The sequence below is a fragment of the Salmo salar genome, chromosome ssa16, assembly GCF_905237065.1.
Source record: "Salmo salar chromosome ssa16, Ssal_v3.1, whole genome shotgun sequence".
Taxonomy (NCBI): Eukaryota; Metazoa; Chordata; class Actinopteri; order Salmoniformes; family Salmonidae; genus Salmo; species Salmo salar.
In genome coordinates this window covers 62,597,136-62,615,696 of record NC_059457.1, presented here as the reverse complement: position 1 = coordinate 62,615,696, position 18,561 = coordinate 62,597,136, and the positions used below count along the sequence as shown (strand labels likewise).

Here is an 18,561-nt window from a genome sequence, read left to right as displayed (position 1 = left end):
AAATTAAAATTATACAAATCTAAATAACTTCTATTTCCATTGCCTACTATGCAGAAATAGCCTACATAGCCAACAAATAACCACATTGCAGCCTGCAGGTAGAAAATATTCTGATTTAAAAATAAAATAAAAAAAATAATAATAATCACATGGCCTGTCTGCAAGGAACTTGAAACATTGTATCAACTTGGTCCAGTCTGAAGTCAAGCTAACAAACTTACAACCTTGTATAAAGTATTTTGGACCCTCAGTTTCCCGGGACAGACACAGCTGTAGGCACGCTGAGTGGTAATGGAAAGGGAGACTTTTCAAATAGGCTACATTGAGGAATTATTGTCATTCTGAATGGATGTTAAAACAGACTTTGTTTACTTGCTGTTTGAGGTGAAGGAAAATTATTTGGGAAGTTCCACAGCTTATTAGTGGTGTAGAGTTAAGACAATCAGAAATACTATCAGATTTCTCTCATTTGCGTGCAGGCCAAGTAGCCTAGGCCTACTTCTATGCATAATCAGATGCATGTCTGTTATAATCTCCACCCGGCACAGCCAGAAGAGGACTGGCCACCCCTCATAGCCTGGTTCCTCTCTAGGTTTCTTCCTAGGTTTTGGCCTTTCTAGGGAGTTTTTCCTAGCCACCGTGCTTCTACACCTGCATTGCTTGCTGTTTGGGGTTTTAGGCTGGGTTTCTGTACAGCACTTTCAGATATCAGCTGATGTAAGAAGGGCTATATAAATAAATTTGATTTGATGTCCTTACTCAACAGAAGCACTCCAAACAAAATGAATAAATTGACAACTCGTAAATGGAATGAAATAAACCAAAACTTGTTTCTCACAAGTGTAGCCTAGGTTGTGCGCTCTGCAAATAACGTGTCCACTACGACAATGACAATTGTGAAAGACTGGTAGTAATTAAAAATAATACATTGAATGCATTAACCTAAATTAGTAACCAAACAAACATTGTAAATGAGACATTTTGGGAATTAACAGTAAATGTACTACTGGTGTGCCATCCCCACGGCCTCCGAAATGGATTAGTCCACAGAGGCGTCAATCAAGATGTGAAATGTAAAAAAAATATTTTTGCAACTGCTGAACTTAACAATTCTCGGTTGACAAACAGCCTGTCGACTAAATGAAATCCGCCCTAATTTTCATCCATATTGAGTGAAACATTTATAAATTACAGCACTTTTTGTTCAGTCTCCCCATTTTTTAAGGGGACCAAAAGTATTGGGAGAAATTTGTCTGTGTATTAAAGTAGTAAAAGTTTTGTATTTGATCCCATGTTCCTACCTCACAATGACTATCAAGCTTGTGAATCTACAAATTGGTTGGATGCATTTGCTGTTTGTTTTACATTTACATTTACATTTAAGTCATTTAGCAGACGCTCTTATCCAGAGCGACTTACAAAATGGTTTTGGTTGTTATAGATTATTTTGTGCCCAATTGAAATTAATAGTATATGTGGTGTCATTTTGGAGTCACCTTTATTATAAATAAGAGTAGAATATGTTTCTAAACTAGATGAGAAAGTAACAGATGCACAAATATCATACCCCCAAGACATGCTAACCTCTTGCCATTAAAATAACAGGAGAGGGGTATGATATTTGTGTGTCTAACTTTCTCAGTCATCATTATTCACGATTTATTCAGGATTAGCCATAATCATGTTAGCATCCACATTAATGTAGAAGTGTTTAGAAACATATTTTTTTATTTGCAATAAAAGTGACTCAAATTACACCATACATTAATTACCGTTAATTTCTAAAGATTATTTCATGAGAATGTGACTATAATATTATAAATTAGCCCATAAAGTATGCTTATATGTTGGTTTCCAGGTCCAGAAATGGAGCATCATGGCTGATAATGGTTAGGCCTACTTTAATTTGGCACCAGCAGCTTGTTGCATGGTTATAGTCATAGATATGGAATTTTATTTTTTATTCTAACTTTATATTCAAGCAGACCTGAATGTGACATAACTGCCCATGATATCGAGCCAAGCGATCAAGATAAGCAGTCTATCTTACAGTAGGCCACTGCCATGGCTTTTGCTGTCTGGACTTGCATTTTTTCATGACCACTAAAGCTACTCCCTCAAAGTTTTGACTATGATTTGTACATAGGTCTATTTGTTTGTATTGAGTCCGACCAATGTCTCTTGTTCATTGTGGAGTGCAGTATGCTCACTATGCTAGTGTTGTACTTATTTTGCCCCATGTCTTTGAATGGAGGGATCTGTGGGATATGAAACGGTGAAGAGAATTTTAAACAGCAGCTGCAGGTTTTTACAACCCTCCCTCCCTTGTTCGCTTGCCCCACCCCCACTTCCTTCTCCCAGTTATCACCAGAAAATATTTCCATATGTTCTAAGGGAAACAGGCACGGTAGTCGGTTTGTAATGGATTCAAAAAGTAAGCTAAAGGCTAGGCTATGTCCCTTTTTTAAATTTGATCTAGCAAGTCCTTTTCCCCCTCCCCAACCCGAGTAGCCGGAGGACATTGCCTGAAATCAGATTCAGAGCGAGAGGCGTGAGACTCATATTCTCTCTCTGTGAATTGAAAATCCACTGGCCGCATCAATGATCCGACGTCTAATTTGACTGGTCGTGTCTGGTGGGTGTTGAGGCGCTCTAGGTACCCAGGCAGTGGTGTAATTGTGTCTGGCACATGCATCTGTCTCGGTCTCTCTCGCTCTGCCTGTTGGATGGCTTCCCGGAATACTGCTGCGCTGCACGTTTTCTATTAGCTGGCGGCTCTCGTCACGGCATTACTCGACAGGGTGGGTGGACCCCAGGGGCTTTATCCTTCCTGTCCCGCACTGACTTAGCGTACTGCACTCTTGCTGTCTCATTGCACAGGGGTCGTTGCCATTCTCCGCTCTGCTTTGTATTCAACACGCCTGAGAGCTGCGTCGGGCGAGTTGGCGCACAATGACGCAAAGTAATGATCGGGAACAGACCAAGTGGCAGCTGAATAACCTCGCAACCGCCCTCTGTTGGCTTACACAACACTTCAAGCCAGCCTCCTCCTACCTAGCCACACACAAACAAGGGCGCATGCAGACACACTCACTCTATCACACACACGCACCACTAAAAACAGGGCGCCAGACATCTGTATATCAATGTGTTTGACAGTCATAATTATTCTCCTTGTTAATATGATAGGCGAAACACTGTTATTACTATTTCTCAATGTTTGGCTTTGGCCCTACATTTCTAGGGCACAATCTTCAGTTTTGGGGGTAAAGTCCAGTGGCGTAAAGTACTTAAGTAAAAAGTACTACTTAAGTCATTTTTTTAAGTATCTGTACTTTACCATTTATATTTTTGAATACTTTTACTTCACTACATTCCGAAAGAAAATAATGTACTTTTTATTCCATACGTTTTCCCTGACACCCAAAGGTACTTGTTACATTTTCAATGCTTAGCAGGACAGGAAAGTGGTCCAATTCACTTATCAAGGGAACATCCCTGGTCATCCCTACTGCCTCTGATCTGAAGGACTCACTAAACACAAATGCTTCGTTGTTATAGCATCAATACCAGTATTTTTTATATATTTTTTCTAGATCAAAAAGGGGCTTAGGTGATGGGCATGTCAGGGGGCGTGGCAATGAGCGTGGTCAGCCTGTCTACGTGACTTTTATTTAAAAAAATTACATTTTCCCCTTCTTGGCGGTGTATAGAAATGTTGGAATTTTTAAGCAAATTTTCTGCAGTTAAAAAAATTTCTCCATCGAGTTCAAATATATTTTTTAATGATTTTTAAAGCTAGATTCCTGCAATTCTATGCATTTTGCCTTGGCTAATGCTGTGTTATTTTGCTTTCGCATAATAACAATGTATAATATTTAAAAATTAATTGTTTTTTGAATTTACTATTATTTTCTATTTCCTAATTTTATGTCTGGTTTTAGTCATTTAAGTTTCCACTGAAAGTGTTTTTCCATCCCAAAAACATTTTTAGAGGCCTGCCCAAGTATTACAATGGCAGAAAAATCTCTGAATACTTTTTCCTATGGGTCTGTATTGTTAAAGAACATTCACAGCTTTATCTTGTGAACAGTGGATTTATTGCCATTTTATATATTTTTCTAGAGTTTTGTAATTGATTGTCCACTAATTGATTTTGGGAAATAATGCAGTCCCCAGCAACACATTTCCAGTTTATTTCATGAACTGTTTTAGCTTAAAATAAAAAAAAGACTGTTGCATTAATGCCTCAGGCAGTTGTTTAACTACTCCTCTGAAAATAACCCCTCTCTCTCTCACACAGATCGTCGACAGAAAGTGCCTTGTCAGACATCCCTACTTGAGCTGCCTGCCTGCACGTCTCCTCCACCAAGCATGCAACATTCCCTCCCTCTCTGTGACAGAAGATAGGTCAACCTCAGCCCCTGCCCTACCAACTCATCTTTATCAGGCTCCGTCGCTGCGCAGCCTCAGAAACCCAAGCAGAAAGATTTAACTGCAACGGTTGGGGGAACTGGCTGGACGCTCTGCCAAAACAGAGTGCTGACTGACTCATTCGGAGAAGTTTAGTCAATACCCAACCCACCGTCTGCACAAATTTATATTCTCGCCCAAGCAGTGCCATCGCCCTCGAAATAGCACCAGTTTCAATTATCTTCCCCGCCCCTCTCCCGCTTCCTTCTCACTACCACCACATTTGGGCGGTCCGTCAGTCCACCCTGCCTCTGAGCATGCCCCCGTTGACCCGTCAGTGGCCTGCACCTGGGACTAACTGATTGACGTCTCTTGATTGACAGCTTCTCTGATAGCTGCCATCTCCCAAGTTGCGCCCACATCCAGGTTGCAAGTCCACCAACTCTGCTGCTCCGAAGTCTGCAAGGGCAAGGTTTTTTTTAGCACACTGAAGAGCCATTAGAGTATAGCCTCTCCTTAAACAAGTGGCTAGCTTTACCCCACCCCGGCATTGCTATGGCTTTAAATATTGCTTCGATGCGAGACACAAAATGGCTGACACTGGAGGTGTGCCGACAGTTCCAGAGGGGGACATGTTCGCGGACTGACGAGGAATGCAAATTTGCGCACCCGCCCAAAAGCTGCCAGGTGGAGAACGGAAGGGTGATTGCCTGCTTTGACTCGCTAAAGGTAAGGAATGCAGAGCACAGATAAAGGGGAAGTATTTATTCTAAGGCACATGTGTCAAACCAAGGCCCGCTGGCAGGATCCGGCCCGTGACACATTTCTGTCAGGCCCGTTCTGCGCGCCAAAGGCGGTGCATTGCCACACACTCCTCTTCCCAGACCCACACACACACACCCACCCATGAGCCAGCCAGTGTGCTGTATCATATCACTAAACATTTGCAGCATCCCCAACTGTTCTCCGTAATGGTACTGACCAATTTAAGCGTGTTGTCAGAACTGGGTCATTGCTGTGCTACAGACAATGTCATATTGGTTGTCAAAAAGTTATTAGATAAAGGATTCACATGTGAGTATATATTAGGACACACGTGAGTATGATGAGTCAACAGTTTGATACGCTCCCAAAGTGCACAGTGGAGGGAAAGTGCATGAATACATGCCACAGTCCTAGGCTACTAAAATGTTGCAGTCTGGCTTCAGTTTTTTAAAGCTTGACAATGAATAAACAAAAAACTAAACATGCAACAAAACACCATTTGAAAGGTAAACATGTAGGCCTGTTATAGCAACATACAGCTGATTTCAACTACCTGTGCTCCATGCAGAGAGAGAAATTATAAACATATTTTAAGTTTAAATGTTACAACAACCTACCTACGTTTTTGTTATTTGCAATTTTGAAATACTTTTTGATTAGAGTTGTAGCATATTATGCACCTCTGCAAGCATAGCAGCAAAGGCTGGACACATATTATTTATCTTTTGTTTAATAATAAAACGCTCTATACAGCATCCTATGTACATTTTTAATGAACATATTTTTCTAAAAACAAACAGGCTATGTCTGGCCCACGAATTTGTTGTTTTTTCTATATGTCCCTTACAGTGATTTGAGTTTGACTCCCCTGTTCTAAGAGCTTCTGTGGTATTGCTCTCCAAATCCTTTGCTCATTAAATTGGGACAGATTTACTATATATTTAAATTGGGCACTACAATTTAAGAACCAACAGGTTTTGTTTCATAATGGCTTCACTTTTACCCAGGTTTTAATAGATCTGTCTTGCTGTAGGCCTAATCATTGTTAAACAACTCCCTAATTATAAAAGATTATAAAAGAGCCTGTTGAAGGCTCAGAGTCTGTTAAGGTAACTTATATATTCAATCGAAGAAAATTAGCTTGGCCTATTACGTAACAACTTTGTAATATGAGGGGACTCAATCTGGAGCAGGTAATGTGTAAACAACATGCGCTATAGATCATTCCTACCTCAGTATCATGTAAGGACACCTGATTTCAACATTTTGCTGTTCCAATGCTAGGGGGTGCTCAAATTAGAGAGTGTGTGTCAGTTCTCCACGCAATGCCAGAGTCCGACAAGCTTGACCTATAGCGCGAAATGTCAGAGGTCTTCTGTTGTGATCACTGCCACCAGTTGTGGATGGGCTTTTTATACGTTTAGCTCTGTTACCATTCCACGTCCATCCTTTATACTAGTGACTAACATCTGATCGGTGTAGAGGTGTCCAATGGTTCTATTTCTAGACTGTGTCAGCTGTTGCACAAAACAACATGTTGGATAAGGTGAATGGTTTTTATTTAGCTTATGCAAGCAGTTGTTGTAATAGCAATAGCATAAAACTACAAGAGTATGGTGCATGGTCACTTTATTTGGATAGTCCCATATAGATGATCAACAGATAGTCATACGATAAACAGACTATCTGTTGATCAGCAAATGCTTGCGACGGTTACGAAAGGGTTATGGTTTGGTTTCGAATAAGAGTTAGGGTAAGGGCTATCTAGGTTAAGGGTTAAGTTTAGGATTAGGGTTGGGGCTGGTGGATAGTTAGTTGAAATGTTGTTGACCCTTATTGAACATCTAGAAATCATCTACTTGGCACTATCTAGATAGTGTTTCAAGGATTTATGCTTTATATTTATTTATCCATATTTTTTTCTGCACTGTGTAAACATTTTGTTTTAGACATTGAAAAGACCTAGGCTGATACTGCAATCATGGTGCCTCGTAATCCAATAATTCAACAGGAATCAATAAAAAAATTAAGTACAAATAAAACCCTGAGAACTTTCAAGATGAAAGAACCTGACAAGAACCTCATATTAAAAGCAGGTCCCCTTACATAACATTACACAGCGAACTACTGCAGTGGGGATGGGGGAGTGCAGGCTCCCTTATTTTGAAGACAGCGGCAGCAGTAGCTGAACCTTGAAACCTACCCAGTGACAATGATGAATGACCAGAGAAACTGGAGCAGGTATCTTGCCGAACAATAGTCATACGTCACAATGCCTTTAGCTTTTTAGATGGTGTGAGCTATTGCAGCAATTGTAAAGGGACACCAACCAGAAGGTTATGCGGTGTTTATAACACAGTCTTCAAGGTCATGCTTTGGGTCAAAGGCACATAAGAGTGAGATGCGCTTTTTACATGATACCATTACTGGGAACTCACTGGGGGTCTGTTATTTTTCTGGTGTTTTTCCCACTGTCGCTGACCCTACAGGAGTGTGGGTTACGGTCAATGTGCATTCTACATTATATAAAATCTCTGTCCAGCTTGATTTAGGGCCAATATACTATACTTTTCATTTGCAAATTATGTATGTCAACATCTGTAATGATCACTACCTCCTTGGCATGTGTGGAATTCTGCCTGCTTCAGTTCAGAACCAAGCCCAATAACCACTCTCTAACTACATGAGTCTTGGCAGCTCTACGTCATTTAGAGGCAACTCGCTGTTGAAAATGGTGTTGTATTTATGGGGCCATCAGCTGTTTTCTTGGCAACCCCCTTGTTATTTGTAAATCTCTGTGAGTTATTGCAGAGCAATCGGCCAATTGACTGGCGGTCTATTGCAGCTGCCCGGCTCCGTCAAACCCTGCAACAGCTTAGAGATGTTCTGTAGAGATGCAAACTGCATTGAAACGTCTGATTTGTCACTGACATTTAATTGCGGTGTTATTGTTCATATGAAGTGTAAACGGATACTGAGATGCCACAGAGTCAAATATGAAGGAACTAACTGCAAGGGTACGATCTGTGTTGAAACGGTGTGTCCTCCTAACCCTCACTGTAAACTCAGTGTTATTCTGGTGGTTATCTGGGGAGCCCTGTTCTGCTGACCTGTCCCTCCGAGGCATATCCTCATGTGCCTCGGGAGCCAGTTGAGACATCACCACCAGGCTAATGTCAGAGTCCGAGCTCTCTCTCCTATTATATCTGCCTGCCTGGATCCTCCTCCGCCACCCCATCTGTGACCAAGGTTATCTAGCCTGTCTAGTGCGAGGCGTGACACAGGGAGATCTGAAGGGATCCATTCAAAGGTTTAACCTCAGAGAGGTGAGGTAGAGGTACTCTGCTGCATAGAGGCATAAGGCGAGACGAGACGAGAACAGAACAGCCAGGCCTTTCAGCCTCCTCGCCGAGCCCCCTGAGGCATGGCAGTCACCCGACCAAGAGGGTCCACGGGGCGGGGGCAGGGCAGTGAGCCAGAGGCCAGTCAGGCCACTGGCAGCAGAGCCCAGATAAACGCTGGCAGGATTGACCTGCAGAGGCAGGTTGAACAACAGGCTTTGCATTCTCCCTCCTCTGTGTGCTTTGCATTAACAAGAAGTGCAAGAGAAGTTAATTCTGTCACAGGCATCGCTTATGTTCACTGTGCCATCGTGACTTTGTCTTGCTGCTCTCAGCATTTCGTACTGTCTTGTGGATTGCGTGCGTCCTTTCAGGTACTTTTCTCTCCCGATGGACAGAAGTTCTGTGTCGCATGCACACTGTGTGTCAAGCTATGTAATCATTACTGTAGGCAAAACTGTCCCTTAAAATAATCTGGGTTTAAAAACTAGGTTTGGTTTGAGCTAAGACACATTCAGGATTAATTGGAGTGAGCCTACCCCAGAGCAGGTTAGAGCTGAATGATGTGTTGCCATAGCAATTTACCTGACTAAAAGGTGAGCCACCTTTGTGACAACGGTTATCCGGTTTTGATTTCAGAATTGGCCTAAGTTGGCTCACTATCACGCTTTGTGGCATAGCCTACTGGTTTGCTTTGAACTAACCTGACAACAGTTAGACTACTCTCAAAGATACTAAACAAGGGAACCATGACCCTGAAGGAGGAGGAGGGGTTGGGGGACAGCAACGAAGGACAGAAGATATGTCTATGAAAACATAAATGCCGGAGTCATGTGATTGTGTCACGGTGGCTGTGAGTGAATAGCCTGTTGTTGAGTGCCGTCTGTTACTGACAAGTCTAGGGGTATAACAGTTTACCAAACACACCTTTTCGTTACATATTGCAGTTTTTGTTTTGGGGTCATGATTTGGTTTCGGTACAGCGGGAAAATGTAATGCCAACCGTTACTGTAGTTAATTTATGTTTATTTAAGAAATACAAAGTGTTGGTATTCCTGATTTCCATATATGATCATGAGTCATATAATGCCTGATGGAAGCACCATCAGGAATACCAACACTTTGGATTTTCTTTAATGAAAATGCATGATTATTCATCAATAACAGTATTATAAAGTGCAATATGTGTGTGAAATCAATATGTAAACATGGCTCAGACATTATATAGGCCTATGCTACAATATGCGCTCTTGTGACTCATAAAGGGGGCGTGTCTGTAGCACAGTCATTTTCATTTCCCACTCCGGGGAAATGTGATGGGCTTTCGCTGTTAAGCCCTGGAGGTCCGTACATCTGTAGTAAGCGCAATACAGGGTGCATTGGCCAATTCATTTACAACTTCGGCTTTAGCTTCCTTATAGAGGTGGGTAGGCTGAAATGGGTGCGAGAGGGCGAAGTTCATAAGGTGGCTTGAGCACTTTTACGAGGTGCTGAAATTTCCTATTCTTCTCAACCACCAAGAATGGGCGCATATCCACGGCTATAAACATACCTATCACTCATAACTTATTTGACCCGGTCAGAATCCTCTGCTTGAATGCAGTGGGGAGATGAAGTTGTAGTGTTTTTGTTGTTGTTGCGTTTCCGTCTTTCTCCGGTGGTAGGAATACTGGGGGGATTTCAGTGTAATTGTGTCAATATGTTTGAGGTGTTGGCAGCTGCGTAGGCCATTCTCGTTGAGCAGTGGCAATACACTATTTTTGTCCATCGCCTTTGGGAACATTTTGGCTCCCCAGTAGATTACAAACTGGATATTCAAACATTGATGGAATCCTCCTGGTTTATCGACCCCCACCACTCGCCATCATACAGAACTAGTTCCCAGCTGCGCTTAAAAAAAGGACAGTTTGAAATGCTCCAATCAAGATTCAAATTTTGATTACAAGGTACGCTCTAGTTTTATTAATGGAACATCCTGAAATGTTTTTTTTCCAGCTTAGATTTAGTCGAGGCGTACACCACAGTGTAGGCATAGCCTATAGGCCAAGTGTTTTTATTTTGTATATCTTTTTTTAATGTATTAATTTGGGTTCACAGTGCGGACCGAACCGAGGTCCCCGTACCGAGCAATTTTGATACAAATACGTGTTCTGTTACACCCCTAGACACGTCCGCAGTGACAATTTTCGGCACAGGCATTAATTTAGGGCGCTTCTCACTCATGGAAATTAATGGTTGTGCTTCAATCAACTGCCTATGACTAGACTCAATTGTTTCAATGTGAGATTGGAAGTCTTCTATGACATAGTGCCTTCAGAAAGTATTCACACCCCTTGACCTTTCCCACACTTTGTTTGTGTAACAGCCTGAATTTAAAATATATTAATTTGACATTTTTTGCCTACTCACAATATCCCATAATGTCGAAGTGGAATTATGTTTTTAAATATTTTTACAAATTAATAAACAATGTAAAAGCTGAAATGTCTTGAGTCAATAAGTATTCAACCCCTTTGTTATGGCAAGCCTAAATAAGTTCAGGAGTAAACGTGCTTAACAAGTCACATAAGTTGCATGGACTCACTCTCTGTGCAATAATGGCTTTAACATAATTTTTTATTTTTGAATGACTACCTAATCTCTGTACCCCACACTAGAGGTCGATTTAATTAGGGCCGATTTCAAGTTTTCATAACAATCGATAATCGGCATTTTTGGGCTCCGATCATGGCCGATTACATTGCACTCCACGAGGAGACTGCGTGGCAGGCTGACTCCCTGTTATGCGAGTGCAGCAAGGAGCCAAGGTAAGGTGCTAGCTAGCATTAAACGTATCTTTATAAAAACCAATCAATCTTAACATAATCACTAGTTAACTACACATGGTTGATGGTATTACTAGTTTATCTAGCTTGTCCTGCGTTGCATATAATCGATGGGGTGCCTATTAATTAATCATTGAATCATAGCCTACTTCGCTAAACGGGTGATTTAATAAGCGCATTCGTGAAAAAAGCACTGTCGTTGCACCAATGTGTACCTAACCATAAACATCAACGCCTTTCTTAAAATAATACACAGAAGTATATTTTTTTTAAACCTGCATATTTAGTTAAAATAATTTCAGGTTAGCAGGCAATATTAAACTAGCGAATTTGTGTCACTTCTCTTGCGTTAATTGCACGCAGAGTCAGGGTATATGCAACAGTTTGGGCCGCCTGGCTCGTTGTGAACTAATTTGTCCGAATTTTACGTAATTATGACATAACATTGAAGGTTGTGCAATGTAACGGCAATATTTAGACTTATGGATGCCACCCGTTAGATAAAATACGGAACGGTTCCATTTTTCACTGAAAGAATAAACGTTTTGTTTTCGAAATGATAGTTTCCAGATTTGACCATATTAATGACCTAAGGCTCGTATTTCTGTGTGTTACTATATTATAATTAAGTCTATGATTTGATAGAGCAGTCTGACTGAGCGGTTGTAGGCAGCAGCAGGCTCGTAAGCATTCATTCAAACAGCACTTTACTGCGTTTGCCAGCAGCTCTTCGCAATGCTTCAAGCATTGCGCTGTTTATGACTTAAAGCCTATCAACTCCCGAGATTAGGCTGGCAATATTAAAGTACCTATTAGAACATCCAATAGTCAAAGGTATATGAAATACAAATGGTATAGAGAGAAATAGTCCTATAATAACTACAACCTAAAACTTCTTACCTGGGAATATTGAAGACTCATGTTAAAAGGAACCACCAGCTTTCATATGTTCTCATGTTCTGAGCAAGGAACTTAAACGTTAGCTTTTTTACATGGCACATATTGCATTTTTACTTTCTTCTCCAACACTTTGTTTTTGCATTATTTAAACCAAATTGAACATGTTTCATTATTTATTTGAGACTAAATTGATTTTATTGATGTATTAAGTTAAAATAAGTGTTCATTGTTCATTCAGTATTGTTATAACACCAGCATAATCTCGGGAGTTGATAGGCTTGAAGTCATAAACGGCTCAATGCTTGAAGCACAGCGAAGAGCTGATGGCAAACACACGAAAGTGCTGTTTGAATGAATGCTTACGAGCCTGCTGCTGCCTACCACCGCTCAGTCAGACTGCTCTATCAAATATCAAGTTATAGACTTAATTATAACATAATAACACACAGAAATACCATTAATATGGTAGAATCCGGAAACTATCATTTTGAAAACAAAACGTTTATTCTTTCAGGGAAATACGGAACCGTTACGTATTTTATCTAATGGGTGGCATCGCTAAGTCTAAATATTGCTGTTACATTGTACAACCTTCAATGTTATGTCATAATTACCGTAAATTCCGGACTATAAGCCGCAACTTTTTCCCCACGTTTTGAACATCGCGGCTTAAACAATGAAGCGGCTAATATATGGATTTTTCCGGCTTTCAAATTTTTCCCCCCCAAAAAACACATTCTGTGACATACTCAGTTTTTTGGCGGCATGAAGCTTTCATTAGACCAATGAAATTGCCGAACGGGTTAAGGTCAAACAACTTTTTTGTTTACGTTTAGATTAAATCGAGCGCTCTCAAACTTCCCATCATTCTGATTACGGTAGTCATTTTGTCACCCTCATCATGGCAAAGACACAGAGAAATGCATATGATGCAGCTTTCAAGTTGAAGGCGATTGATCTGGCTGTTGGAAAAGGAAATAGAGCTGCTGCACGGGAGCTTGGTCTTAATGAGTCGATGATAAGACGTTGGAAACGGCAGCGTGAGGAATTGACTCAGTGCAAAAAGACAACTAAAGCTTACTGCTAATTTTTAATTTTTTGTTATAAGCCGTGTTTCGTTAACCTGTTATGGCTAGGGGGCAGTATTTTCACGGCCGGATAAAAAACGTACCCGATTTAATCTGATTATTACTCCTGCCCAGAAACTAGAATATGCATATGAAACTAGAATATGCACTTGATTGAACAAAACATGCATGGTATTGTATAACATAATGTCCTAGGCGTGTCATCTGATAAAGATCATCAAAGGTTAGTGCTACATTTAGCTGTGGTTTTGTTTTTTGTGACATTATATGCTAGCTTGAAAAATGGGTGTCTGATTATTTCTGGCTGGGTACTCTGCTGACATAATCTAATGTTTTGCTTTCGCTGTAAAGCCTTTTTGAAATCGGACAGTGTGGTTAGATAAAGGAGAGTCTTGTCTTTTAAAATGCTGTAAAATAGTCATATGTTTGAAAAATGGAAGTTTTTGTATTTTTGAGGAATTTGTTATTCGCGCCACGCCTATCATTGGATATTGGAGCAGGTGTTCCGCTAGCGGAACGTCTAGATGTAAGAGGTTAAAGCCTGTGTAAAGTGAATTTGTTTGAATGTACCGGTAGGCACCTGCGGCTTATAGACACGTGCGGCTTATTTATGTTCAAAATAATATATATTTTTTAAATTCACTGGGTGCGGCTTATATTCAGGTGCGCTTAATAGTCCGGAAATTACGGTATGTACAATTCTGGCAAATTAATTACGGTCTTTGTTAGGAATAAATGGACTTCACACAGTTCGCAACGAGCCAGGCGGCCCAAACTGCTGCATACAGTGGGGGAAAAAAGTATTTGATCCCCTGCTGATTTTGTACGTTTGCCCACTTACAAAGAAATGATCAATCAATAATTTTAATAGTAGGTTTATTTGAACAGTGAGAGACAGAATAACAACAAAAAATCTAGAAAAATGCAAGTCAAAAATGTTATAAAATGATTTGCATTTTAATGAGGGAAATTAGTATTTGACCCCTCTGCAAAACATGACTTGGTACTTGGTGGCAAAACCCTTGTTGGCAATCACAGAGGTCAGACGTTTCTTGTAGTTGGCCACCAGGTTTGCACACATCTCAGGAGGGATTTTGTCCCACTCCACTTTGCAGATCTTCTCCAAGTCATTAAGGTTTCGAGGCTGACGTTTGGCACCTCGAACCTTCAGCTCCCTCCACAGATTTTCTATGGGATTAAGGTCTGGAGACTGGCTAGGCCACTCCAGGACCTTAATGTGCTTCTTCTTGAGCCACTCCTTTGTTGCCTTGGCCGTGTGTTTTGGGTCATTGTCATGCTGGAATACCCAGCCGTAACCCATTTTCAATGCCCTGGCTGAGGGAAGGTTCTCACCCGAGATTTGACGGTACATGGCCCCGTCCATCGTCCCTTTGATGCGGTGAAGTTGTCCTGTCCCCTTAGCAGAAAAACACCCCCAAAGCATAATGTTTCCACCTCCATGTTTGACGGTGGAGATGGTGTTCTTGGGGTCATAGGCAGCATTCCCCCTCCTCCAAACACGGCAAGTTGAGTTGATGTCAAAGAGCTCCATTTTGGTCTCATCTGACCACAACACTTTCACCAGTTGTCCTCTGAGTCATTCAGATGTTCATTGGCAAACTTCAGACGGGCATGTATATGTGATTTCTGGAGCAGGGGGACCTTGCGGGCGCCGCAGGCTTTCAGTCCTTCACGGTGTAGTGTGTTACCAATTGTGTTCTTGGTGACTATGGTCCCAGCTGCCTTGAGATCATTGACAAGATCCTCCCGTGTAGTTCTGGGCTGATTCCTCACCGTTCTCATGATCATTGCAACTCCACGAGGTGAGATCTTGCATGGAGCCCCAGGCCGAGGGATATTGACAGTTCTTTTGTGTTTCTTCCATTTGCGAATAATCGCACCAACTGTTGTCACCTTCTCACCAAGCTGTTTGGCGATGGTCTTGTAGCCCATTCCAGCCTTGTGTAGGTCTACAATCTTGTCCCTGACATCCTTGGAGAGCTCTTTGGTCTTGGCCATGGTGTAGAGTTTGGAATCTGATTGATTGTTTCTGTGGACAGGTGTCTTTTATACAGATAACAAGCTGCGGTTAGGAGTCCCTTTAAGAGTGTGCTCCTAATCTCAGCTCGTTACCTGTATAAAAGACACCTGGGAGCCAGAAATCTTTCTGATTGAGAGGGGGTCAAATACTTATTTCCCTCATTAAAATGCAAATCAATTTATAACATTTTTGACATGCGTTTTTCTGGATATTTTTGTTGTTATTCTGTCTCTCACTGTTCAAATAAATCTACCATTAAAATTATAGACTGATCCTTTCTTTGTCAGTGGGCAAACGTACAAAATCAGCAGGGGATCAAATACTTTTTTCCACCACTGTATACCCTGACTGCTTGCACGGAATGCAAGAGAAGTCACACAATTTCCCTAATTATAAGAAATTCATGTTAGCGGGCGGCAATATTAACTAAATATGCAGGTTTAAATATATACTTGTGTATTGATTTTAAAGAAAGGCATTGATGTTTATGGTTAGGTTTGGTGCAACGACAGTGCTAAATCATCACCCGTTTGGCGAAGTAGGCTGTGATTTGATGAAAAAATAACAAGCACCGCATCAATTATATGCAACGCAGGACACGCTAGATAAACTACTAATATCATCAACCATGTGTAGTTAACTAGTGATTTATGTTATTGATTGATTGTTTTTTATAAGTTAAGTTTAATGCTGGCTAGCAACTTACCTTGGCTTCTTGCTGCCCTCGCGTAAACAGGTAGTCAGCCTGCCACGCAGGCTCCTCGTGGAGTGCAATGTAAGGCAGGTGGTTAGAGCATTGGACTAGTAACCGGAAGGTTGCAAAAACCAATCCCCGAGCTGACAAGGTAAAAATCTGTCGTTCTGCCCCTGAACAAGGCAGTTAACCCACCGTCATTTGAAAATAAGAATGTGTTCTTAACTGACTTGCCTAGTTAAAATAAAAATTAAAAAACGGCCAAATCGGTGTCCAAAAATACCGATTTCCGATTGTTATGACAACTTGAAATGGGCCCTAATTAATCGGCCATTCCGATTAATCGGTCGACCTCTAGTTACTATTTCTAAACATGTTTTCACTTTGTCGTTATGGGGTATTGTGTGTAGATGGGTGAGATTTATTTTATTTTTTTGTTTAATCCATTTTGAAGTCAGGCTATAACACAACGAAATGTGGAATAAGTCAAGGGGTATGAATACCAAGAAGGGATTCCTTAGAATTAAAATGACGAGGGGACAAATCTAATAAGTATCTCAGAGTAGGGGTGCTGATCTAGGATCAGCCCCCCCCCTGTCCATATATTCTTATTAATTGTGATTTTAAAAGTCAAAACTGTGCTTGATTCTTACAGTGCCAGCAGAATGCTGTTGTGAGGTGTTGGATTATTCCTCCCTCGCCTCCATGCCTGTTATCTTCACCATCAGCGCTACTTCTCGGTGACCACCACCATGTCTGACTTGAGTGTTTACATCCAACCTGTTTTCCAACGCTGCCTCAGCCTATCAGATTTGAGTTATTAAACAGAAGCGGTAAGCTACACTAGTAGTAATTGTTGTTTTAGGTTTGTGTTTTCCTAATGTCAGATAAATATCGTTGAGTCTCAAATGGCACCCTATTGACTACATAGTGCACTATATTGGGAATAGTGTGCCATTTGGGACACTGACATAGCCCCTCAGGGTGAACATGCCCTTGTTTTCTCTCCTCTGTAAGAACATCTTAGCATGTGCAGTCAGGCAGGAAGCCTGGTGGGAGATTTAAACCAATTGTCAAAGATCTTGACTCGGATTCAACCAAAAACATCCCCTGACATCTTTGAGCTCTGTGCAGCACCCGCTCCCTCATGCTCCCTCCCTCATTCAGTACAGGATCTGGGTAGTGGAACATGGATTTAACTTCGCACACTTTTCAAATCTTGTTTTTTAATTTAGATCTTGAATTTAGATCAAAATCACACCTCGCCTATTTGCTACGTTTGCGTTCGAGGAAGGAATGCTTCACTTCGTCTTCGTCTTGACTTCTCATGTGTGTGTATATAAGCTTGCAAACTTTTTAGGGGATGGGGGAGGAGATGCATTCCTCAGGGTAATCCCCTAAACTGGGCCACACCCTCGCCCGAGCAAACATGCATGGATGGGGGAATGTATGCCGTGCAGCAGGCAGCAAAGCATAGTAAGGCTAGTGATTTCCCCCCCGGGGCATTCACAGCAACAAAGAAGCGCTGGCTGCTGACCTGAGCTTTAACAGTAGGGCTAGCGCTACCGGTGAGGAGGAGAGAAGGCTTTGATGATCCCTCCCACAGGCAGCATCCCCCTCTTAACAGAGGCCTCTCGACACCCCCGCCACACTCACACGCCAGACTTAATTTGGTCCCTGTGACGTCACTCTTCCCTGCTACTGTCTTGTGACCCCAGACAGGCAGTTAAACAGTTAATGGGACGAGGCGAAGGTTAAGTTGGCGCAGATGGTTGCTGCAGCTGATGAGCCCAGTGTTTCCCTCTTAAATGGGCCACTGCTCTGACGTGTGTGTGTGTGTGTGCATCTGTGTGTGTGTGCATCTGTGTGTGTGTGCCCGCCTGCCTGCTATGGCCTGCTCGTCTCCGCAGGGCGGGACCAGTGACAGTCTCTGTGGGCTGGAAACCACAGTCCTGGAATGGACTTCCTAAACACAAATTACGCTGTGAGAATAAGTCAGACCACTGATATAGCACAGCCCTCGCTCTGACCTCTGCAAAACTGGTCTAGGCCGTTTGAAGCATTGGCTGCTTTAGTCTGTTATTGGGAACTAAAGCGTAGCCATTTTGTATTGATTTCTTCCCCTTCATGATCTAATACAAAGATTCAGCATAGGGTGTTAGTGACCCAGTATTACTAGCAAGCCAATAATGGGAGACAGAGCAGAAAAAAATCAATCTGTAGGACAGAGGCTTCACCTAGTTCTCCCACACAGGCTCTAAATCATTCTCTTTCTCTCTCTCTTCTTTTGATAAAACAAGATGCTCTCTGAGAAATGCTTTTTTTTCCTTAAAGAATTTCTTCTGCAGAATGTATCCCTCTACAGTATCCCTCACACTTGTTAATTGCACCATCCATCCACTGTGGGATGTGGTAAGCAGGCACTGCAGCAGACCAAGGGGAGATCCAGTGAGTGCAAGGCAGGCAGGCCGGAAGCTCGCTACACGCTTGGCCT

General features: G+C 41.7%; 1 protein-coding gene across 22 annotated transcripts in view; it reads left to right on the top strand.

The window, feature by feature from the left end:
• Positions 1 to 18,561, top strand: part of LOC106574331 (muscleblind-like protein 2a) — a 73,611-nt gene that overhangs the window by 11,070 nt on the left and 43,980 nt on the right. For all 22 annotated transcript variants that reach the window (XM_014150177.2, XM_045697551.1, XM_045697552.1 and 19 more), the window contains exon 2: positions 4,304 to 5,142. In XM_014150177.2, coding sequence (XP_014005652.1) covers positions 4,969 to 5,142 — 174 coding nt within the window. In that variant the 5' untranslated portion in view covers positions 4,304 to 4,968. The remainder of the gene's footprint in view (positions 1 to 4,303; positions 5,143 to 18,561) is intronic.